The sequence below is a fragment of the Artemia sp. Qi Xiang Cuo genome, chromosome 14 (genome assembly GCF_049724085.1).
Source record: "Artemia sp. Qi Xiang Cuo chromosome 14, ASM4972408v1, whole genome shotgun sequence".
NCBI lineage: Eukaryota > Metazoa > Arthropoda > Branchiopoda > Anostraca > Artemiidae > Artemia > Artemia sp. Qi Xiang Cuo.
The window spans coordinates 5280833-5307997 of NC_142807.1; the positions used below are offsets into that span (position 1 = coordinate 5280833).

Consider the following 27165-nt stretch of genomic DNA (forward strand, 5'->3'; position numbering starts at 1 on the left):
TTTCATAAGAAAGGGGAGGAAAATGATGAATTCCTTTTTTGGTACTCTAGCCTTATAGCCACCATACTCAAGAAGTGAAGTTAGGTTTATCCTAATGAAATATACCTAAATATGATGAAAATAAAATACTTTAGTAACAAAATTATTTCAACTGCAAAAGAGAATTATGGAAATCAGGCCACCCAGAATGGTAAATAAGGTAAATATTACGGCATTGGACTTTACAGTCCCTACCGGTGGTGCTCATCTCCGTTTCTCGGCCCTTCAGCCAGGTGGCCAAACATCTTGTGCTTTCGCACACCCGTCATGTATACCTTCCCCAGATTTCTCCAGGCACCCATTCCACCCAGAATGCATTATATTAAATTGTATTTAAATGGTTTCTAACCTGACCTATCCAAAATATCAACTCTATATATAAAATACTTAATTAAAATATACCTACATTATAGTTTATCTCTCTCACCCTAAGCTGATTATCATTGAGTATATACTGAAATACAGAACAAAACTGGTTCTACTCAGACCAAGAACTTGAGGGTGGTGGATATAAGTCATAAGTACCCCTGGTTTTTGCATTTTTTTTAAAGATGAATATGGTTGTGCAAGTGTAAACTTAACCAATAAATACAATCGGATTATATTTTAACTGCCCTTGGTTACCTCAATGGAGTTTACAGCAAGGGGTGACGTACTGCTTTTCCCAAATATGAATACTTTTGTGTCCCCAACGCTGTCTATTCTGTCTCTTGGCTGGCCATCAGTCTCTCTTGTGTGCACAAGCTCTCCTAGCATGAGCCCCCCTTCAAATATATTAATTCGTCATTAGAAGCTAGACATGACCACATCTTCATTAGAATATAATATAAATCAAAGTTTATATTGAGCGAGCAAGTTTAATTGCCTTTATTATTGAATTTACCTGACAACTTTCCACTCCTTAATTGAACCCACCTTCAAAATTCTCAAGTTTTTCACGCAATCTTGCAATAACTCAACTCTTTAATTGTCAAATTAATGTGAAAGGCTAAATTTTATCTTTTCTTAGTATCATGTAATGTTTCCTGTTAAGAAAAAGTACGTAATTCCAGTAAATACGAGAGCCATAAATTAAATCTTAGAGGCAAAGGGTTTAGGAATAAAATTTAATATTAGCATTTTCTTGAGAATGTCATTAAAAAGATCAGAAAATTGGGATTGTCGCAAATCTAAAATATTTTACGAACCATACTTAAAGTGTCAATCATGGTAACGAAAATAGAGGTGACTTTGAATCTCGTAGTAGGATTTTAATGGGTTTGGCTTTTTATGGCCCATAATATTACCCAAAAGTAACTCGTTTTGTAATAATAGCCTCTAAAAATAACCCGTCAATTGCCTTTAAGGTATTTTTGTGTCTGATAAACTTGTATTTGATACAATCGGAGATAAAGTGAGGTCGTTAAGACATCCTTAAAACACAATATTCTGATTCCACAAGAGTTGGATTATCGAAAATATCGCATTCTAAGGTGATTTCATTCCGTAGTCAATCTGCTTGTAGCTACTGCGAATAATTCAGGCACAATGCAATCAATACAGTATTCAAATCGATACCAATTCAGGCACGTACCTAGAATTATTTTCTAAGGCGGGGGAACAATTTAAACGCGATTTTCTGGAAGGGGCAATAACGAGAAAACAAATAGTATTTGATAAATTCTAAGAAGTTCTCAAAAACTTAACAAAACTTACGATTTCGAGTGGACCCAGGCCCCAAGCCCTCCCTCCGTATATCCTTGTACCAATTGTAAAACACTAATGTCTTTTTAACTGCTCAATTCCTTACAGTAATAAGGGTAGAGAAAATGAAATCTGATAAATAGAATTGGTTAAGGGGAAACTTGTGCCATTTAACTGCTTATATATGTCTAAAGAATTAAGAAAAACTAGAAATTCAATTTTGAACCAAAAAGACCAGCTTATGCAGTTATGCAATTTGGGTAGCAGTCGTTTTGAGTAGTTGCAGTAGCAGTTTGGGTAGATGCCCAATAAAGAAAAAGAAACACGGGTGAAAAATCATAAAAAAAATGAGCTAAATATAGAGCGGCACTATTAGCGGCATAAATAAGATGGCACTAAACGTCTTAAGAGGTATAGCTTACCTTTGAAGGTGCAATTGTTTTTGGGAATCCGTGTTAATATTTGAATTTTTACGGACAATACCGTTGTCAAATTTCACTAATTAGTTTTACTAATTAATTTTACGGTTCAGCGTTTTTACGGTAACATTAGCGAAAATGTGAGACTGCCCTAAATAATTCATAATTTTGAAGCGAATAAAAGAAAAAATTAGAAAATCGTAGCTTTCAGGTTTCAGTAAATCTAAGATATGTCCAAAGGTACCTAAAATATTAAAGTCTTTGGCACTCTAATTCCTGTGTTGTATACACTAACTAGTTTCCTTCAATTTTAGACATAGATAAGATAAGATAAGATACCTTTGTCAAGATAAATCTAAATTGAAATTGTTGTAATAGTTTTGAGATTGATAATAAAGTCAATTCATTAAAAAAAGTGAAGTGACAGAAAATAGACTAAAGAGGGTTAGAAAGGTCGATTCATCAATCCGTGACGTATGAGACAATCCGTGACGTATGTGACTCGCTGCTTATGTTTTGGACTAATAAAATTTCTTGAAACCTAGAGGCTACGAATCGAATCAAGTTTTTTGAAATCCTCCTAATAGGGTTTAAAACATAAACACCATTTCTTTTATTCTTTAAGGGAGGAGGCCGAGAGTTACGGGGGACTCTGAGACAGTCAAGTTAAGATATATATATATATATATATATATATATATATATATATATATATATATATATATATATATATATATATATATATATATATATATATATATATATATATATATATATATATATATATATATATATAACTTATTACATAATTATATTATATTATATATCTAATTTATTATATATTATTTAAAATATATAAGGTATATGGGTACTATCCCATTATCCGGGCCTCTCTAAAAAGTCAAGTTTGGTTAATGCTAATGAAATAGAATAAAATAGGATGAATATATAATAGTTTAGAAACAAATTTGGGCTATATATTTGCATATTAGGGGGGAGTGGGGGGGTAAAGCAGTGCATATATTAAATACGTAACGTAACCTAACCTATGTACCTTTCCCCCCTAAAAAAAAAAAAAAACAAGTTTAATATCGTATACGCAATGAAAACCTTGTCATCGTTGCCTGCTCTACAACAGTTAAGACGTCAGAAAACGGGTTTTATCATTGCCGAGTCTATAGTGATTAAGCCGAGAGGCCCGGATAATGGGATAGAACCGATATAATGTTAGTTGAGATATGTCAATCTTTGTCGTTTTCATGAAATGTTTCCCGTTTTTGTGAAACATTTTATTTCTGGGCATTAATTGAGAGGGCTGAGATCTAAGCCGTCTATTAGAAGCCTTGCCAGCATTTAAATTACATCAGCTATTTATGTGAAGCATTAGTTAGAGTAAAGGGGGGTAAAGCTTTGGACACTCATTTAGATATAATCCGGGAAACATCGGTACATGCTAACTGACAAAATTGTACTAACTAACAAAATTTCTACAAAAACGAAACTAAAAAAGTTGTGCACGAACTAACAAAATTTTTTGAAACCTAGAGGATTTGAATCTAATCAAATTTTCCGATATCTAACATAAAAACAATTGGTACTCCTTTAGTATACCTACTCTTTTATATATCTCAAACTGGAGACGCTATGAAAAACCCGTTTTTACGGGATGATTCAACACACGGCTGTAGAGAAACACAATGTATAGCGTGGTTTTAATTGCGTATACGGTATTTAAAGTGTTCTTTTTTTGTTTCGTTTTATTTTTTTTTGGGGGGGGGGAAAGAAAGGTACCAAGGTTAGGTTACGTATTTAATATATGCTATGCTTTGTCCCCCTCCCCTAATGTGCAAATATATAGCCCAAATTTGTTTCTAAATTATTATATAGTCATCCTATTTTATTTTATTTCATTAGCATTAACCAAACTAGCAGTATATAAAAGAGTAGGTATACTAAAGGAGTACCAAACAATTTCCTCTATTCTTTGAGGAAGGGGGCCGAGAGTTAGGGGGACCGTGAGTGAAAATATCTCAATCTTTGTTCTTTTCCTGAAATTTTTTTCATTTTTGCGAAATATTTTGTTTCTGGGCATTAATAGAGGGCTAAGATCCTCTAGTCCTTCCCCAAATAATGTCCCTGACGTCTAGCCGTCTATTAGAAGCCTTGCCAGAATTTACATTACATCAGCTGTTTATGTGAAGTATCAGTTTGAACCAAGGGGGGTCAAGCTTTATACATTCATTCAGATATAATCCGGGAAACATCAGCACTTTTAAAAATTCGCTTTTACATAACTGATAATGTTCCCTGCCCCTTTAATACAGATACTGTTCACAATAAACCACTTTCGACTAAATAAATCCTGCAGATGTCGTCCAAATTTATGAATTACCAACATAGTCCAGATACCCCCTGTCGATTAAGGTCATTTATTTAATCCACCCACGCGAACTAAATTCAATATAGCTGGATCACACCTTTGGTTAAAGCTACTCGCCCAAAACGATTTAATGACTCATGTCTTTAACTGTTACTCAATGTGCTTCAACACAACCCCCGCGCGTGCTCAAATTGAATAAATTCACCTGGCACTTTGCCATTTATTCACGTTTTTCATGCGTAATCAAGGAGATCGCCCGTGAAAAGGTTCTCATCGTTATTAAGTGGGACAGTTAGTAAATTTCAAGAAAATTCACGGGTGGGTTTATACAAGAAGGATTTAACAACATATTGTCTCTGTAGTTGCCATTATATTCAATCACAAGTAAGTTAAGAACACACTAAATTTTGCAATTGGTTCAGGGGCACAACACCACACTTAATTACATTTAGGGGGGGGGGTGACACTTACCTAACGTAACTTTTTATTTATTACAAGCTTGAACTCATTGTCGATTGGAATTCTTGTTCGTTTTACATTATATTTTATCATTCATCCTATGATATGCTTGTTTTTAGCTTGACATCTCGTTCGATAAGCTATTTTCTGTTTATTTTCAAATGTTTAATTCACATTTTACTTTTTGTAGAGAAAAATTTCTTTTACGTTATTTGAACTTACTGAAAAATGAAATCCAAATTTCTCCCCTCACGTGGAACGTTTGAGAAAATCTTCTAACAAATTTTATTCTTGGAAAAAATGCTATCTTCATTTAAGCAGGCAGGGCTAGATATAGATAGCCGTAACCCCTGTAACTCGGGGGTTACATGAAAAATAAATTGTCAATGATTATAAATAAAAACAACAAATATTTCTATAAAAACAGTTCATGGTATCAAACTGTAAGTAAGGAGCGACGCGGCTCAATAATAACCAAAACTGTAAAAAATGGAATTTGATACCGATAGATATATTAAAAGATTCGGCTTATTATGCTGATTCCGAATAAGTTTCATCAAGTTTAGTCTTACACATCAAACGCTACGACCCTGATAAAATTTGCCTGGTTTCCAAGAAGAACACCCCCTAAAAGTCGAATAATCTAAATGAAAATCACACCATTAAACTCAGCGTATCAGAGAACCTTATTTCAGAGTTTTCAGCCTCCAATCTGCAAAAATGTATAATTTTCTATTTTTGCCTGAAGAAAGATCATGGATGCGTGTTTTTTTCTTTTCTGTTTGTTTTTCCCAGGGGTGATCTTATCGACCCAATGTTCCTAGAATATCGGGAGAGGGCTCATTCGAACGGAAATTAAAATTTCTAGTGCCCTTTTTAAGTGACGAAAAATTGGAAGGCAACTAAGCCTCCTCCTCCAACCCTTTTTTCCCAAAATTGTCCAATCAAAATTTTAGGTAGCCATTTTGTTCATCACAATTGAAAGGCCCAATAACTATGCCTTTGAATATAACATGACCGCCACAGACCCAGGGGCTAGGTCTTTAAGTTATAAAATTTGTGCATTGTTTGCGCATAGTATTTGTCATTGGGAAGTATGCATACTTTTTCGGGTGGGAGTGACGAATTTTCTGCTGGGGTTTTTCCGAGGGAGAATTTTCCACGGTTAGGGAAGTTTCCAGGGGGTGAACTTATTAGGGGAATTTTAAAATGGAGTAATTTGCCAGAATTCCTTTTCACAGTTCTTTTTATACGTCTTCCTTTCTCTTTCTCGTCTCAATTTTACGCGCGGAGTTGTTAAGGGTAGTTGTCCGGGGTAAATTTTTACCGGGATTGATTTGTCTAGACGATATTTCCGTGGGAAGGGGGATTTCTCCGTGGAGGTGGGGCGAGATTTCCTGGCATTATTTAAAAAAGATCAGAAATTAAATAAAAAAACAAGTTTTTTCAACTGAAAGTAAGGAGCAACATTAAAACTTAAAACGAATAGAAATTATTACGTATGTCAAGAGGTTTATCCTCTCCTCAACACCTCCCTCTTTACGTTAAAGTTTGAATTTGATACCAATTCTTTAAGAATGATTCCAGAAAGACAAGAGTCGTTAGATTAGAACAACAAGAAGCTTTTTTAAAAGTTCTAAAAAACTTTACCGTAAAGAACGAGTTGTTGAAGAGGGGGCAACCCCTCGCAAACATAATAATTTCTGTTCGTTTAAGTTTTAATTTTATTTTTTACTTTCACTTCAAAAAACTTTTTTTAATCAATTTAAGAGCCCCCGAGGCAGAGAATTGCAAAAGTTTTAATAGCAGGGAAAGGGCTCAAAAGTTACATCTGAAATAAGAGCAAAATTGTGTCAGTAGTTTCTGTTTTTGATTAAAATTGGTTTTTGTTCCGCCAATTTTTCAAACTTTTGTTCTAAAAGAATGTTGTACTAAGATTAAGAGAGGCATCTGCTGTAATTCTCATACCCTTTCCTTTATTTGTGACTCCATAAACTTTTAGCTGAAGAAAAGATCTACAAATTAGCAAATTAAAACTAGTAATATCAAATTTAACACAAGCTAGCACAAGTCTTACCTGACTTTCTTTTTTAGCAACGATTATTTTTGTTGCTAGATTTGTGTTCTATTTTTCTTTCTTTTTTTTGGGGTTACTCCAGTATTTAGATGTATTTTTACAGTTGGTTAAAAATAAACTATTACAATTCTAATAGACAACCTCTGTTCAAACTAATCTTGATTTAACATTTAGGGCCCTTTTTGATCAAATTTTTGGGTAGAATGTAAAAAAAGATATGAAAGGGACGTGATGGCAAACGAAAAAATCAAGTTAGCCAAAAAAGACGTGCAACGGGAATGTTAACACTTATATTTAAATCACCATGAACACTTAACACCATGAACGTTAACACCATGTTAACGTTAACACCATGGGAATGTTAACACCATGAACACCAAGAACACTTATATTTAAATCACCATGAGAAATAGATTCTTCTGATGCATACATTCTTTTCGAGGGATTACCAATTTTAAAAAATCACGTACAGCAGGTGTTGGATGCAAAGCTTAACGGAACTGTGCGGCGCACGGTTCCAAGATATACACCAGATGACAGAAAGTGGAAAACCCTTTGTGTAAGGCTGTAGCTTCGAGGGGTCACTCGTTTAAAAAAATCGTTTTCACGTTGTGTAGTGGAAGCATTCCAAGAGACGTTGCGTGGCGGAAGACCAGGTACGCCAGGTGATGAGAGTCGGCAACCCCTCGATTATTTGTTTAGAGTTTTGGTTACTACTGCCACATGTCGCTCTTTACTTACTGTTAGCTGCCGCGAACTATTTGTAAACAGTAAGATGGGTAGCGGAAGTTCAGATTAGTAGCAACACATAATTCAAGTACCTAAGTATGTATTTGACAGTTGGGCTTGCTAAACAAATTCAATAATATATTTGCAAACAAAATTTATTGTTTAGCGAAATCTTGGGCAATGCACGACAATACAATTCTGCCAACAGCATGGAAAAAAGAAAAAACAAAACGATAATGATTAACAAGAACTAACGAAGAATGTGAAGAGGTAGATGAAAATACTACTGATGATGATATTTAGTAATGATAATAATACAGAATAATGACTAGATAATAATAACCAAGAATAAATATTTAAATAATAATAAAGATAATTTCTTGAACCACTTTGCCCAGTCATATAATCAAACTCGTGAACTACCCCTTAGGTCTCAAAGGGTGTCTGCAAGAAATGCAATAATTAAAATCCAAAATCAGATGACATAGTTCTCCAACTTATTTAATTGCAGGTAAGTTTTGTATTTGAGTGAATGAATTGTTTTCCTTTCTTTTATTTCTCAGTTGTTCGCTAGTACCCGTCGATGGCAGTTAATAATTTTTTTGATTTTGTGCAAATCGCGGATATTGGCGAATAACTCGCTTTTATGGTTGTTAGGTATTTGGTTTTAATTATTATAATTTTTGGCTTTTATTGAGTTTTATTAATCTTTTAAGTGTTTGTTCTTTGGTTTTTTGGTTCTTTTAACATTGACTTTCCGCGTTAGTTTTTTGTTTTTTTTTCTTCGGCACTTTCCTTGGATACATTATTTCGTTTCGCGCTGAAGAAGAGAGACGTTTGTCCTCTCGAAATATTCGCTTTGTTGTGTTTTTTCAGTATTTTCATTTGGCCTTTAAAAGCCCCATTTTTGCTCATTTTTCTTTCTTTATGAAATAATAATAACGAGTAAAAATGATAATGCTGAATAACTTTAAAAACAGAGCTAATAAAATACATTATATAACAGCTCGTCCTAATTTTATAGCCACCCCAAAAGCCCTTACCTTAGACGGTTCAAAAGTGGAACCAGTTATTTTTGCGTCTCTGCGATTTCTTGGAAAAGTCGACTATTTCTTAGAAAACTACGCCTCTCATCATACCTTTCAAATATAAATATTAAATGAAATCTTGAAAATGTAGGAAATTAGCTTTGTCGGCATCTAACCTTGGCGCAGGCCCCCTGTTGATTGAATTGTGGGTTTGAAATCCCTTTGATCAGGTAAAGTGTTTAGTAACCTGAATACCTCCTGAGAAGTATAACTGTTTCAGTAAAGGTAAAAATTCAGTTCCTTGTTCAAACAATCTTTTGGATGTTATTATTATTAGTTTTTTTTTCTTTTTTCATACATTTCGGTTCCATCAACTAGATTGATGGTGTTTCGCCAATTCTTTTTGTTAATTTGTTGAGTATATGCCCAAGGCCGTACCCAGGATTTTTTTCGGAGGGGGTTTTGATAAAAAAAAAATTTGAGATGGTTTTACACAAAAAACCTCAAAAAGCGCATGCAAAATTTTTTATATCCATTTTTGTTACGTTTTTACGAGTCAGTCAAACATTTCGAGGAGGGGGGTTCAAAATCTCCTAACCCCCCTGGGTACGGCCTTGTGTATGCCTATAATAAACCAACAAAAAACTTTAAAAATTCCTTAGAAAAAACGGTATTTTAAGGCATTGCCTTATGTTTATTATAGCTCTTTGATTTCAAGTTTTGAGTAGGGACGAAGGAATGAATGATAAAACCGAGCAGAAAAAATCGAGAATGATAAAAAGGGAAGGTCCTTTTTTCTTGAGGCGGGACTACAGCCCCTATAGCGCCCCCCGTGGGTGTTGGGAAATGTAACCCTAAATTTGGATTTAGGGTTACATAAAACCTATATAAATATATATATATATATATATATATATATATATATATATATATATATATATATATATATATATATATATATATATATATATATAATATATATATATATATATATATATATATATATATATATATATATATATATATATATATATATATATATATATATATATATATATATATATATATATATATATATATATATATATATATATATATATATATATATATATATATATACTTATATATAAGCCTATATATATAATAGTCCAACTATTATTTGGACTTAGCATACAAAATGCTTGGTGAGTGTTTTTTACAAGCATCATGACAAAAATTTGAACTTAAACGTAAAGAGTAGGGGGCTACCTCTCTCATGCTTGGGAGATTCTTATTTTATTGGTTAAAATAAATACATCTGAATGCAAGGCCATGCCCAGGGGGAGGGGGTGGGTGGGTTTGAACTCCGACTGAAATGTTTTTCTGACACGTAAAAACGTAACGAAAATGGATATAAACAAACTTTTTATGCGTTTTTTGAGTTTTTGTGTGTACCCCCCTCCCCGAAAAAATCTTTGAGTAAAATCCCCCCCCCCCCCGAAAAAATACTGGGTATGGCCTTGGCTGAATGATCTCTTGTGTTTGGAAGCAGATGTCTACAAAAGCCGAATTTTAGTATAATATGATGTTAAAGACTGAGATAAATTAAAAAAGGCAATAAATTTTTCAAATGAAAATATGGAGCCATATTAAAACTTTAAACGAATTGAAAATACACTATATATGAGAGGAGCTGGTGCCCGCTTAGAGTTCTCGTTCAGTTCCGTCCAGACTGGACCGTCCAGTCTTAAGTTTCAAAACTTTCGCAATTCTTCGGGAATGAATATTCAATCCCTCGGGCATTCAGGGAGCTTTGGGAATCCCCCTGCCTAGTTCTTCAAGAATGAATTGTTGCAATGCAAGAGCTTTTTTTACGGTATGTGTGTGTGACAAGTTTTTGTCACAGTGCTTCGAGAATGAAAAAAATTATTTTTTGCAAACGCTTTAAACATAAAAATCATTTCAGTTTGAATATTTTAGAAGGCAATTAGTAGCCTATTTTATAAAATGCTACTTTTATATTTTTTTTATACTATACTTTTTGCCCTTTAAATACTTTCAGGAAGGCAATAACCAAATCTTAGCTTGAAAAAGAGGGATTGAGCAGTAGCATGGATTCACGAAAATGTGTGTGTGTGTGTGGGGGGGGGGACATATCTTAAAAATTTAAGTTGGGCTACTTTTCTTCAATGAAAAAAATTAAAAAATGTATATTTCAATGAAAAAACAAAAAAATGGAATCAAGGGGGATGAATTCTCCCCTCCATTTGCAGTTGCTAGAGTTGAAGGTTGAGGTCCCTTAACACAGCGTGGCTTACTTGTTTCAAGTTCTAATATTATTTTTACTGCAATTTCATATTTCAAAAAAGTATTGTGTTCAAGATTAGCAGACTAATAACCCAGTCAAAATGGCCTAATATTCAGAATTCTCAAAACAAACAAAGAATAAAACTGAGATCCGTTACTACAACATTTCCGAAGCCACGTAAAAAATGTACGGTAAGCTCCTGAAAATGAGTTGGAAACGCAACACAACCATTTAAATACAAATACACTCTTTTCTGAAACATTTTAAAGGATTGGGGGAGGTAAGCCAGTAATGTGGTTCCCAGGCGGTGTGAAGGTTGAAGTGTTGTTTTTTTTTCAGTGAAGTCTCATATTTTCCAAATGCTTCAAAACTTTATGCTTTTTGATTTCTAAGAAAAGAGGGGTAAATGTCTCTCCTCAACCCCCATCGTTTTACGGGTGTCCATGAAGAAAAGTTTGATCTTTAAAATGGATATCCGATTTATATTTGAATTATTTTCTTTTTTATATAGCTTCCGTGGTCCAAACAGGGACGTACACTAGAGGGAAGAGCAGGGTAGTGGGGAGTTATTCCCCTTTAAATTTTGAAACTGAACTTTTCTTGTTTTCATTAAAAAATTGAAAAATGCCCCTCACTAGATTGTTAAAAATGCATACCCATTACTTTCTACATTAAAAACAATCAGGAAAAATGTCTTACCCCCCCTCTCCAACAACATGTTCTACAATTGATACCACTGAGTCCAATTTAGCCCAGTTATTGCAAATCAGGTGTAAGTAGCTTTGAAAAATAAGCAATTCAAAAGCCAAAGTCATAAATGACGGTGCACCAGAGTTGGTGCACCAGGTTTACTCAAAATGCAGTGCATTAATATGCAAAGACAAAACTTGATGTAATAGTTTAATATTCAAGTACCTTAAGAGCACTTTTTGCTGAGCAATTTACATAATATTGTCTAGAATACATACCAGAAGCAATTTAAATCCGTACAATAAAATATTGAAATTGAAGTAATTACAATATGGTTTTTATGTCGGCCTTTATTTACACCCAGAAAAGGTTTTAGGTAGAAAAAATATTGCAAGGCGAAACGAATTAGGTCTGTTCTTATCGCAATAAGCTCTTTTAGCAATAAAAAATCCAATGTTTTATTGATGTTTAGGGTTTTTTATTATTGTACTTACAAAGCAAGTAGCTTTGAAAGTTGAAACAATTGCATGTTTTTTTTACGATATATGTCACGGACTTGCTATATTAACTAGAGAAAAGGACATGAACTTGGTGTCAATAAAAGTTATATTTATCGAATGAAAAAAAAGCCGTATCCAGGGGGAGGGGGTAAGGGGTTTGACACCCCGCCCCGAAATTTTCGTCCGACTCGTAAAAACGTAACACAAATGAATGTAAATAAACTTTTAATACATTTTTTAAACTATTTTTTTGGAACCCCCTTTGACCAGCGAAGTCATTGGAAAGTCAAAGAATTTTTTTACGGGGAAAATTAAAAAAAAACTGTTTTCAAATGTATGGAAATCTACTTTTTGTGTATTTTTGAACGGTATATTGAGAGGTTAAGGTATTGAGAGGAAGTAGTCTGGGATTGTCCCAGTTAGGGAGCACCACCTTAATTTATGATAAGGAATTTGTTGAGGATATATGGGGAGAAAGTTTTGGAATGCGTTAAATTGTAATCACATTATATAAAATGATATAAAAAATAATTCCGAGCTTTTTAATAGATTCAGGGTAAAGCAGGATTTATTCAAATAGGGGCTATACTAACAGGACTAAGAAATAATATGACTTCATATACAGATTGTGCGATAAATGAGTTTTTGAATTACGGTGTTTACAACGGTGTAATACGGTGTCCCTGGCTATGGGGCCTTTCAAGGGGTAATAAGAATACATTATTTCAAATCTGTATTTATCATCAGTGATGTCAATACATGATTATTTGGAGGGGAGGAAAATGAATTTTTCAATATCTAGGGGGGCTGATTCTTCATTTTTAAAATGAAAATCCCCCCCCCCCAAAAAAAAAGATCAAAATTTAAGGGGGGAAGGAATTTCCCCTGGTTCCTCCCATTTATAGTCACTGATGCCCCTGGGAACCACCAATGTGAACGAATAACTATCTTCTAAATGTGTTAAGGTAGTGGAAGAATTATCGATTTCTTGACTTGTAAAATGAGTGCTGTTTCTCCAAGTGGAAAGGTCAATAGTTCGTTTTAGGACAAATTATTGAGGCATTCGTTGTTTCAAAATTCATCTCTGTAAGCAATTTTCAGGTAAGCTTTATGTATTGATCGAGAAATGGCTACTAATGTAGAAAAAACTGCGTTATTTACCCACAGAAAAAAGCAGAAATACTAAACTAGGTCAAGCAGTTTGGAATTCGTCAAAACTGTCTTTCGTGTGTACAATACTGACGCTCTCAAACCCCTAATTCTTTTGGGTCTTTGCGGGAATACTAGCGATCAACCCAATGCAGATAAGAGAATATCGCAAAAAATGAACCCTTATAATGAGGTATCCCTCTGAAAGGTATATGATCATAATCTCTGTGGTTGTAGAGGCTTTTCGACCATTGAATCCGCTTTTTTTTAAGTTTCGTATGAAAGTGACAAATAAAAGTAAACGTTAGGTCGATATGCAATTTAGTGACACAAGTCTTTGGCCTGCAGATAAAGGGTCTTTGAAGCACGAACACAAATATATATATATATATATATATATATATATATATATATATATATATATATATATATATATATATATATATATATATATATATATATATATATATATATATATATATATATATATATATATATATATACATATTTAACTTAAAACGAACAAAAATTATTGCGTATATGAGAGGTACCCTCCTAAGTACCTCCCTCTTTACGCTATAGTGTTGTGTTTTTTTTAACTTAGGTTTTTTTCATTAGTGCAATAGTTGTAAGTTGTGAAGTGTTATAATCGTGTTTATTAATAAATTTGTAAATTTATTAATAAACACATTAATAAATTTGTAAATTTATTAAGAAACACAAATTTATTGTAAATTTATAAAATAAAGTAAATTTGTAAAAAAGCTTTTCATTCTACTTAAACGGTCCTTGTGAATTAGGAATCATTCTTAAATAATTAGAACAAACAGTCAAACTTTGGCGCCAAGAGCGAGGTACTGAGAGGGAGGGGGCAATCCCCTCATATACGTAATAATTTTTGTTCATTTTAAGTTTTAATGTTGCTCCTTACGTTTAGTCGAAAAACTTTTTTTTTATTTAATCTGTTCCTAAAACTGAGGGTCTATTGCAATGAAGTTAGCTCATTGCTTTGACGTCAGTACTGTACAATCAGGCTGGTACACAGGAGGTTTGCTAGGGGGAACTTAGGACTAGACCCCTTAAATATGCAAATTTTAAAGATTTTGTCCACATAGTCAACCTGTTGTTTCTTAGGGAGGGGGATTGATGAGCTTACATTCCTCCTTTCATATGAGTCTTCAAAATAAATATTGAGTAATTGCCTGTATGCAACCTTTTAAATTTTATTAAATAATAAGGAGATAATGACAATATCCAGCCAGGTTTAAAGGATATTATTAGAGGGTATATTTAGAGAGCAAATATAAAAGGCTTTATAATATAGAGGGCAAATTAGAGAGCAAATGTAAAAGCCTTTGTATTAGAGGACAAATTTGTTCAAATAGCAAAAGCAGAGACATTGTATAAAAGCTATTGTGAATTATGGGTTAAAAGTATGATAGCCCAGGTATGGGGGCTAAGTGTAGAGATCCCTCGCTATACTCTAGAAACAGACTTCAATTACATTTCGATTTTCCTATCAATTTTATTTGATAGGTAACATAATATTTCATAGTTTGTATCTTTCTCTTTATTCTCTGAGTTAAAGGGGTAATGCCAGAGTTACTTTTTTTTAAAGGATGTAATACTAACGCAATTGAATAACAACCTGTGCCTTAAAAATGATGAGCCAGTGTCATAATAGCGCCAGTGCCATTCATAACGTAATCTCTGCAGATTATAGTTCTGATATAAACGACAATTATGTTGATTTAGCTTTATGCATTGAAAAAAGTCGAAATAAATTTCCTTAATCATGTGACCTTCTGCAACCGTTTTCTTTGCTTGCTGCATGTGAGTAGTGTCTTTTGAATCACAGAATCACTATATTACAGGGGGAATTGGGGGAAATTGGATGTGTTAGCTCAAAAGATGCTATGTTAAATTCTTTGTGGAACTTGGATCTATAAAACAAATTAGCTAAACGGGCCGCACGAATTGATGCAGTCTGTTTTCTCGTACTTCATTTTTAACAAGGGGTGTAAATGGCAGCGATTGATTAGCAGACACAAACTACCCCCCCCCCCCAAGGATTTAAAAAAGTCAAACACGTTCCTCTCCTAGATTTTGAAAATACTTTTTTTGTATTTTTGTTTAAAAATAGAAAAATACTTGTCCCCCCCCCTGTATTTTTGGAAATTTAGGCTAATGTATGGATAAATTATTCGATCTGAATTCCAGGCAAAAACAAGTTTTTCAGCGTTAACTTCCCACCAAAAAGGTGGGAAGTACCATAAGGTCCGTACCCTGGAAGCTGAATTGCAAGAGCAGGACAGGTCATTTGGCAGCGGACAATCCAAACAGACATTGGTAAGATTTGTCACTTTTAACCATAAATACACAACAATTATGCATTTTCACGTAATTCCTCACACTTCAGAGGTAAAATTGATCCTATTACCCATTCATAGGAACAGCCTTGACTGTCACATCTGTAAGTTCATTAGCCTAAGCGTAGGATGTATATATATATATACATACATACATATATATATATATATATATATATATATATATATATATATATATATATATATATATATATATATATATATATATATATATATATATATATATATATATATATATATATATATATATATATATATATATATCCTAAGTTCCGAAGGTCAGGACTGAAACCCCAAGATCTTGGGGAAATGCCAATAAGTGACAGTCTCGGCTGAGATCACAGAAGATCTATCGAATGCAAGACAAACAGAAAAAATAACAGCCCTCTGAGCCTACTCAACTATATAAGCTATTATCTTCTACAATGGTCATTTCAAAGTGAATTATTTGATGCCTTTATTTAAGGCATATATTTTACCTGAATCCAAAAGCATGGCCATATCGAATGGAGGTACCCTGTATGAACCCCTATCCCCCAAAACTTTTGTCCGACCCGTACAAAAGTAACAAAAATCAATGTTAACGAATTTCCGAACACATAAACCTTTATAATCACTTATCTTTTATCGTGAGCGACCCCCCCCCCCAAAAAAAAAATAATAATAATAAGGAGAGAACTCCCGACAGGAAAACCTTAAGTGGTTTTAATTTTGTTAGAGTCTCGTCTTTTTATTTGTATTCGTACACTTTTATCACTTTTTTTTGTACAGATGACAGTTTAGCAGAAGTTTTGGCCGTCAATTTTTGGCTTATTTTCCTCTTTTGATACACTTTTTAGATGGCAACCTGTGTCCCAGGGGGGTCCTGTCCCAGGTCACCCCCTGGCCCTCAAATGTAAGCACCAATACCTGAATCACTCTCAAATCAGTATTGGTAGATTTTTAAATACTGAGCTTAGAATAAAAATTGTATCAAAAGAGGAAAATAAGCCAAAATTTTTTGTTAAATAAAATATTAAGTAAAACTACAAGAGCTTGCAACTGAATTGCTTGAAGCTGTTGTTTCAAAATTTAGTTTAATGAGTACAATTCTCATACAAACCATGTAAACGTTTGTTAAAATGTACATTTTTTTTTTCGTTCTGTACAAGACCGTATCCAATTGTTGTTTGGGGGGGGGGGAGGGGCTATAAAAAAATTTAACAAAACACATCAAAGTTTGCTTTTATGAATTTTTGGTACTTTTTCATGAGTCTGAAAAAATTTCTTGAGGGGGGGGGGATCAAACTGGGTAATCATCCCCCAAGATACAGCCCTGTTTCTATGCCATTCCGTTGCCTTCTTAATTATTAGTATCCATTTAGACACGTAATTATTAGTTATTTCTCATTTCGTAAGGGCCCATCTTTGTCGATATTGTATATCACTCATGTAAGATGGTGCATTAGTTTTTAATATTTAACATTGAAACGGTACAGAAAACCCTATACGTCAAAGCGGCTCGTTATTTTGCTAAGCAAATACTTATAAATGGATAGGTGAAAATTTTGTATATTTTATGGTGGAGATTATAGTAATATTTTGGATTAGAATCTTAAATTGAGTAGATTTTTACTAAATTAGATTATCAAAAGAGTGAGTAACATTATTAAGTCTCAAAGTAATTCTATCGGAATTGAAAGTATAGTTTTATTAGAGTAAATTAAGTGATTGTGTTAAATGCTTAATAAGCTATTGAGAGGGAAACGAGTAGCATTGTGGAGTAAATTTGTACCACAGCAACACACCGGAGCGAATCTCCAGCATTTTTATTGGGGGGCAAGAAGGGTCCATATCTGAATAGTCAAAGGGCATGGGGTGTATAATATTTTTATCTACATTATTGGGGGAGGGGGGCCAACTGCCCCCTTGCCACCCCCAAACGACGCCCCTGGCAACACATATGTATTGCTATTTTTTGGGTTTGAATTAAATATAAATCAAGCTAGCCTGGAGTTCCATAGCAACGTTCATTTGAATTTCGATGAAAAATTTCCCTATTGCTAGGCCTACTGACAACCCAAACTGTCGCAAAACCAAGCCACCTGAGTCTCGCTATTCATGTGACCAAATCATTAAAATAATACCAGTTAAATATTGATTGATATTTTCTAATGACAGACAAGCTTAGCAAAATCTGGCCTTAAAGATAATAGCCTTCTTATATTCTGGAATTACAATACGGCCATATTCACATGGGCACCCATATGGGGGGGGGGAGAGGGTGGCTCTATTTCCCCTTCCCCACCTGGCTGAATGATGCTGGCTTATATTTTTGTTTTTATATTTCTATTATACAGCATTGGAAATGCCGATTAGACCTGGTAAGCCCCCCACCCTGCAATTTAGCTTATGGGCGCCCATGGATATTCGCTAATGATTAATAAATTTAGCACTTTGATCATTAACTGAATTTTATAGCATACATAATATAATGCAAAAGTTGAATTAATATCTAAATTCGGGATGACCCCGCAATATGATTTTATAACATTTTGGTAAACATTGGCATAATCTATTTAGCGTAGGGATAGAAAAACAAATACTCAGACCGAGACTCAGTCACATTTCGCCTTTAACTAGTGATAATCTCGTTTTTTTCTGTATCTACGGAATTTGTCTTATTATAGACCAAATCTGTGTTTATTCCTGCTCATTAAGATTAGGTAGCACATTGTGAAGTGATAGTACATTCAAGGTCACACCATTTCAAATGACTCACCTGACACTTTGCCTTCAAATCTATTTTCTACTATACACTGTTCCACACCAAATTCATCCGAATGTCTAATGGGTTTGGATTGTTTACGCCTGGACATTTTCTATCCAGCACTGCACTCTCCACACAGTTTTATCACAAGACAATTCTTCGCACTTTCACAAATATCCACTTTAGACCTCTGGTCTGGTTATGACAGCTAAGATCCGTGTTCTAAGATCCCCTCATCATACTAGCGTTGCGCAGATATGGATATGCTTCACTTGGATTATAATAAATATATAAACCCGCCTCATCTGCCTTCTGATTGGCTGCTAGTCACCTTCAGGTAATCCCAATTGGATGGAACGGTCGCAACTCCCACGTTCCTCCCCCCTGCGGCGAAACAGGAGCCAATTTTTTCATAACAGTAATTACTCTTGGCTATATGATAGATTATGATCATAAGTTATTAATATGTTTAAGAAGGATGGAAATAATCCTGCCATGCTGTATGTCATTTTAAAGCTCAGGAAATGGTGATTCATATTCAGGTAAGCATTTTCCTTGGTAAAGAGGAAAGAAACAAGAAAACCTTTACAGCGCCCATATTTAGTTAGGGGCTATCTTAAAGGGCAACATTTATCTTGAAGTAGCCGAGAATTTCTCAAATTACGACTTTTCAAACATTGGAGTAATTCGCTCAACTGTCTTGTAATAGCAAATAAGCAGCGCGGGGTGGGGGGGGGGGGGTCAAGATCTTAGCCCTTGAACCCATGAGAACTTGATGATTATGTATAAATATTTAGTAGTTCACCACCTCTGAAGGAAACTTGCAAAGGAAATAAAAATAGTATAGTATCATTAGATTCATTATCTCACAGTCTTTCCAAATATCACGGTCGCTTATCTGGCAATGCATTCCACCCCACCCCCATTGATGGCTCCAACTAGAGCCCTATGAATACATAATACTAAAGAAAGACACAAAAACAATGTTTTTACTTTATAATATCTAGGATGTTTTATATATCAGATTATAATGTTTTTGTTTCCATTATGATCTACTTTTTTTAACCGTTCAAAATAATATTGGTATTCAACATTACAATGATTCACCGGCGACACAGGATATCATCCGGTTTAGAATGCAGAAACTCGTTCCAACAAAGAACCGTTGACGTATATTGGAATTCAATTAACGGAGAAATACATAGCAATTCCGTATCCAGGATGGGGGGGGGCTAGTAGATTTGAACCCCCGAAATTTTTGTCCGACACGTAAACACTTAAACAAAATGAATATAAACAAATTTATTATGCGTTTTTTTATTTTTTTGTTACCCCCCCCCCTCCAAAAAAAAATTCTGGATACGGTCATGATTACTAGGGATATATTTGGTACCATAAGAGGGAAGTTGCACATTGTCAGAAAAGATACCTTGATACTCGGAAAGAGCGTAAATTCACGAATCTAATGACACTACTTTTACTTTATTAACATACTTCCTTCAGAAGGGGTCAACCACTAAATATTTACCCAATTATTCTAATAATTTCTGGTTTTTCTATGTTATTTGATATTTTTTTAGTTTTGATCTTCTGGAGAGAGGAGACGTATCTCTAAAACCACCCACTGGATCCACCCCTGTGTTTACAGAAAAACTGAGAGTTCACTTGTAAAAAATATTGCGACTACAAAATTTCAGTTCGTTTTACTTGCTTAAAATTTCGTACGTAAGTTTCAATAAGCTTGTTCTTTTTAGTAGCTCAAAATTTGACAAACCAACAACGGGAAAACAGAATATCAGGTAAAAAAGGTAAAGCTATCAGATTTCTCTTTCTCACATAGAATATCAGATTGACTTACGGAATTACATCACAAAAGACCAATGGAACTTCAATATTGTTGCCATCACGCCTAAAGGTCATATGTCATTGAATGTCATATGAAATTTATTATAATTGTCGTTTTCTAAATTGTTCTCAAAGGAAGGATCAGCTGATTAATATGTTGACCTGGAGGGTGTAAGTGTGTTTGAGCCTACATTGGCCTGCTGATCCTCCCCTTCCACGCAGTTCAGCAAACGGTTATTGCCAATTATTTCGGAAGTTTCGAAATGTCAGATACGACCTATCGACGTAATGGCGACGATTTTTTGTATGATATTTTTATCTTTAGTAAGAGCTACCAAACAGTGGTATCAATTGGAGAGGTCAAGGGGCCTGTAATCCCCCCCCTATATTGTTTTCCTAGATTTTGAACAATAACCCTTTGATATTAAACCAAATTTTTACCTCCCCCCTCCTTAAATTTTCATGAATTGACGCCTCTGCTACCGAGCATACAACGGATTTAGTTGTTGTGACCTTTTTTTTTATATATTTCATTGATATTCTTAATTTAATTTGTTTTGGTTCCAACTTGTGGGGCTTTTTGATTTTCCAATAGTCTAAATTCCACTGAGAGTTTCCCAAGATTGAAAATTGTTGATTCTAGCCAGAATTAATTTATTTTGTGAGGGGACGGAGGGACTTCATAAGAAAGAACAATTATAAGAAAAATGAGGAAAACATAGAATGAAATCGAATGAGGTCCCAAGCTTTCGGGGACATTGGCCTTATATGCCTCCTGCTTATGAATGTCTATATATAGCCGTTCCCGCAATCGAGGTAGGCCTACCACCGTTAAGCCTTATTTTTTTCTAAAAATAGTAAAAAACAGGTATTTCTATGTTAATCTGATTTTTATTTTATTTTATTTTTTATTTATGTTAGGGTGCTTTCAATGTATCGATTGATACATTGATAGGTATTGATAGGTATATCGATTGTAATCTTTTGTCATATATTATAAGTATACTATATATATATATATATATATATATATATATATATATATATATATATATATATATATATATATATATATATATATATATATATATATACTACCGGGAGCCCAGTGGCTTTGCCGCCGGGCCCCGGCACTCTGCCCGTCTCAGGCTTCTATATATGAATTCTCCTTGTCGCTTTTCTTCTAACCGCAGACAATTTGAAACAATTTGCTGTCTTTTCAAAGATATTTGATTATTAAAGCAAGTCCGATTTCTAACAATGATATCTACTATCTAAGCTTCAAACTTTTGGTTTTCATTTTTAAGGTTTTTGAAATGCTTTAATCCCTTGTTAAAATATATATATATACAAATGTTTTTGCAATTACCAGTTTTTTCCTCTTTACGCAGTTTAATGTCTTTTTGTCCTGTGTCTTTTCAAAGATATTTGACTATTAGAGCAAGTTCAATTTCTAACAACGATTTCTACTACGCTTCAAACTTTTGGTTTTCTTTCCTAAGGTTTTTGGATTGTTGTAATCCCTTGTTAAGATATATACAAATATTTTTGCAATTACCAGCTTTTTGCTCTTTACGAAATTTAATGTCTTTTTGTCCTGTGTCTTTTCAACGATATTTGACTATCAGAGCAAGTCCAATTTCTAACAACGATTTTTACTAAGCTTCAAACTTTTGGTTTTCTTTCCTGAGGTTTTTGAATTGTTGTAATCCCTTGTTAAAATATATACAAATATTTTTGCAATTACCAGTTTTTAGCTCTTTACGAAATTTAATATCTTTTCATACTGAGTCTTTTCAAAAATATTTGATAATTGAAGCTACTCCGATTTGTACTTGTTTATCACTACTCCGATAAACAACGATATTTACTAAGCTTCAAACTTTTGGTTTCCTTTTTTAAGGTTTTTGAATAGTTGTAATCTTTTGTTGAAATATATACATCTGATTATTAAAGCTAGTCCGATTTCTAACAACGATTTGTACTAAGCTTCAATTTTTTGGTTTCCTTTTTTAAGGTTTTTGAATAGTTGTAATCCCTTGTTAAAATATCTAATCATCATTTATAATAATTGCAAATTTTCTTTTTTTGGGCCTTCCTACTGACATTATATAACTGGTTGCGTTCAAACCTGTAAGCTTAATCACTTAGCGATTTGATTTTTATCTAACAAAATAACAAACTAATTTAAAATTTTCATTTACTTTTCTAGTTTGAATTAAAACATTAAAATTATTGCTCAGGCACCGTAATGTTTTTGCAGTTTACAAAATAACCTTAGCGATTCCGAACTAAACTTAAAAAGTTTTGTAACTTTTTTTTCATGTCTTAAAAAGACACTGTTTATACTTATATCAAATGAAATTCGGTAATGATGCCTTTTCTAATAACGATTTCTACCAAACTGCATAATTTTGGTTTCCTTTCTTAAGGTTTTTGAATTGTTGTAATCCCTTGTTAAAATATATACACATATTTTTGCAATTACATGTTTTTTGCTCTTTACGCAATTTAATGTCTTTTCATACTGAGTCTGTTCAAAGATATTTGATTATTGAATCAGTTCCAAGTTCTAGCAACAATTTGAATTGTTATGATCCTTTGTCAAAATATATACAAATAGTTTTGCAATTACCAGTTATATATATATATATATATATATATATATATATATATATATATATATATATATATATATATATATATATATACTGTATATGTATATATATATATATATATATATATATATATATATATATATATATATATATATATATATATATATATATATATATATAAATATATTTCTAAATACATTTACTCTTCACCTGCAAAGTTCTTTTCGTTACTGAGAAGCGGTATACATTTTTTGACTAGTCATAATTACATGATCTCCCGTTGTCTTGACTTGGCCTTGTTTAGAAACAGCGGCATATTTAAAACTCCTTTGGGGAAACGGCACACACAGTCAAAAAGCTAGAGAATTCTCCTGGGATAGATATCCACGGAACTCACAAGAAGAAATAAAAAGAATCTGAAAACGGCAATGTCAAACACCGAAAATGGCTATTTAGAAAAAACGGACGATAGTTTGGAGAGGCTACATGATAATTCTTTCGTTCATTCGATGATAGTTTCATAAAGAGGCCACATGACAAAAATGGAGTAAATTTTTAAATAATTAACTTTTAATTCAAGTAGACTATACTCACAAAAGGGTTCCTTAGGATCCTCTCCATCCAATTTTTAAATTTCCCCCTATACTTCTTATTCTTCCGATGTCATTCGCCTAGTTTTTCAATTTTTAACAATTATATACCCCTCCCAAAATTATTTTTTGCGTATTCTCTTGAAGGTTTCATCAAAATTTTCTGTAAGGAGAGGTTGGTCAGAACTCTTTATACTCGCCTAAACAGTATTTAGGGAGTTGTTCTGGCTAGAAGCCTTAGCCTTCTCCCCATAGAGCCTAAAGATGGAGCCAAAGGCTTAGTAAAGCTTACAATGACTGCCAGGATCCCCACCACCAAATCTTAACGTTTTACGATAGTCCCACGTTTTCCATTGTTTTTCTAGCAAGATTACCTGTTTCGTTATTTTTGACAAAAGAAGATAAAAATATTTATTTTTTGACCCTTTAAAAAGCATTCAAATTGTGTGAAATTTAAGGTTGGCGAGGGCTTCTTGAATTTAACCAAACAACGTCTACATAATTACTCTGGCCAAAAAGCCTACCCTCTCCTCCCCCTATAGCCCCTGGAAATGGAACTAAAGACTTAATAAAGTTAACATCAGCTGTCAGGCCCCCGCTCCAAGCCTGAAACGTTTTACGATTGTCTCCATAATTCTAATTATTTCTCAAAGTGAAATTGGGTGCTTGGGATCTTCCCTTCCCCCTCCCCCAAAGTCTCCCTCTTCAGTAAAAATTGTATATATATATATATATATATATATATATATATATATATATATATTTTATCTCTAGCCCCAATCAGGCAGGTTTTCAAGGGGGGTTTGCTCTCCTCCTCTCTACAAACCGTCAGAGCTTTGATTCCCAACGTGGGGCACAGGGGCCGCCAGTGGGGCATAACAATATTTTGGTGGGACTTTTTCAGGACGTACACCCTTCGGCTTGATATAGTCTAGGGACCCATTAAAAAAAAAAAAAAATCTTGCGAATGACGTCACACGTACATGCATTTAAAGAGCAAAAAATATACAAAAAATATAGTATCAAAGAGGTCATGCATTGCATGAAAGTTGTTGTATATAGACAATATTTTTCATTCGAATAAAATATGCCTAGTGGATGACTAAAAAAAGTCACAAAGTTAATGACCTCCTAAGCTTCCTTCAGGTGGATACGCGCAAAATACGGGGTAAGAGTATAAGGATGTTAGACATGCTTGGGCGGGTCATGGCCCAGAATCGGTTCAGAACCCCTGTGTTAGAGGAAAAAAAAATTTATAGCTATTATATTAACTTTTCATCTTATAAAATCAGAATATGAAATAATTCAAAGGAAGTTATCTTAGAACCTCAATGGTTTTAAAACCTCAGGACCTCAATCATTTTAGATCAGCGATCCTTTTTATTCATTTTTAAACCTCATTTTTAATCTCATTTTTAAACCTCAGAACCTCATTTTTAAACCTCAAATGGTTTTAGAACCTCAGAACCTCAATCATTTTGGATCAGCGATCCTTTTTATTCATTTTTAAAGCGTTTTGACATATCCGAAGCTCAATATATACACTTATCTATATTTTCATCAATGCTGTTTAAAGTGTCGGATTACACTATCCCCTCTATTTTCAGGATTACTTATTGTGTCAAAATACAATAATCCAAGTCAATATCCGTGGGACACGACAACTGTACGAACTCTCTCCTTCAATAAAGATACTTATCCTTAAGTGTATATATAACTGAGGATATAAGGACAAAACTGTGACCCATTAAGGCCTTAAAATAACAGAGGTCAGAAGGACGACCTGATTGAATATTGGATACTGAAAGAAAAACAGGTCATTCGCGTTGTCTCTAAGCCGTATAAATATGGGATTCTATGGTGCTTTCTTAAGGAAATTTCTTGAACATGTAATAGGTCATATGATTGTCAGAATTGATCCCTGGGTAAATTCAGGCTGAGAAATGGGGTAATGAGGGGAGAGGGGTAAAATTAAATTTGCTCTGACTTGAACTTCAAAAAACATTACCAGTACTTGTCTTAAAATTTATGTTGAATAGGCACCTACAAGCACTACTAACATCTTGTCACAGGACCAACCTGTCTGACTTCAACAAGAACGGGTATGTTCCTTCGAACCAGGGGTGCCAATTCACTGATGTTTAGGGGGAAAGTATTTTAAAAAATCTAGGGGGCAACTTTTTTCAATTTTCCTTCAATGGAAATACCAAAAAATGTCTTTTTCAAGGAAGATTAAAAAAAAAAAGGTTCGAATCGAGGGGGAACACAAAATCTAGTAGGAAAAGAGGAGTGGGCAGCAATTGCAAACCTCTCTCCGCCTCCAATTGGCGCTCTTTTTCCTATCGTTTGTTAGGATAACCCCAATTTGAATCAGTAACAATTTGATGAAGCTGCGATTTGAGGGGGAGGGGTGCAATTAAGAAAAAATACAGAGCAATTCACAAGCTCAAGGATTTCCAGATTTCTAGGCCCCCTGGGGTTGAAGCACCAACGAAATGACTTAGAAAAATTTCGCCGTCCACTCTTCGATAGACGTACCTAGTATCACTGTTTTTTATTCATACGTTCTAACGGAATAGCGTTCTATATGCTCATATAGAACGGAAGACTTAAAATTATTTTAAGTCTTCTAGTGTATTAATTACACATTTTAAGAGGGAGTGAATTGCACTCGAGGAGGGAGAATATTTATTTTATCTCTTGAAGTCATGAATTTCGTTATCCAAACGTATTTCTTTTTTCTGTTACATTAGGCCCACTTCCAATGGTATTTGTAGAAGCAGACCAATGCTATTCCAATGCGTAAAACTGTTTTGCGTTCAGACGGGAATATATGTTCGAATTCAATCGTGGAGGGAGTGGATAGTAGAATTATCCCAACACCGAAATCAAGTGAATTACATGACTGTACGACAAGAAGTTCAAAGACCCTGAGTTCAAGAGTCCTGTGACCCCCAACCCCAATGTCTGTTTTTAGTTAGGCTTTTTTACTAATATAATATAGCTGAGCTATATACACTTATATATACAGGAAAACAACGTCTTTCAACTAAATATTCTGGCCTGCCCATGAACTTGCAAAAACAAGTTATGCTAGGGCGTGCTAGGAATAAAAATTACCTTAAGACTGACAGTAGCATGAGCCGTCAGCTCAGCATGAGATGACGGCCCAACCAATACTGACAATACAAATAAGTACGAACATGTTTTCCCGATGAATTGCTATTGGGTTCACCAAACCAATAAAAAGCCCAAAAAACAAAAATACAGTCTGAACATTTCACTGTACTCCCCCACACACCTCAAACAACTATTTGTTATCGTACTTATATTATGGTTATTTTATGTCCCATAATCTTATTCCTCAATAGCTAAAAAAGAACATAAAACACTTTCCAGGTAAAAACTTTCATTGAAAATTGAATACGGATTTACTTCAAATTTAATAGGAACTAACTGCGAACCTGGAACGATTTATTAACTAATGCCTTAGTGCGTATTATAATGATTATTAAAACATGAGTAATTTAATG

General features: G+C 33.8%; 1 protein-coding gene across 2 annotated transcripts in view; it reads right to left on the reverse strand.

Annotated features, from left to right (window-relative positions):
• The window catches only part of LOC148944063 (homeotic protein spalt-major-like), a 77202-nt gene extending 58411 nt beyond the window's left edge, over positions 1-18791 (reverse strand). For both annotated transcript variants that reach the window (XM_089100082.1, XM_089100081.1), the window contains exon 1: positions 18592-18791. In XM_089100082.1, the coding sequence (XP_088956208.1) occupies positions 18592-18688 (97 nt within the window). In that variant the 5' untranslated portion in view covers positions 18689-18791. The remainder of the gene's footprint in view (positions 1-18591) is intronic.
• Positions 18792-27165: the final 8374 nt, after the last annotated feature.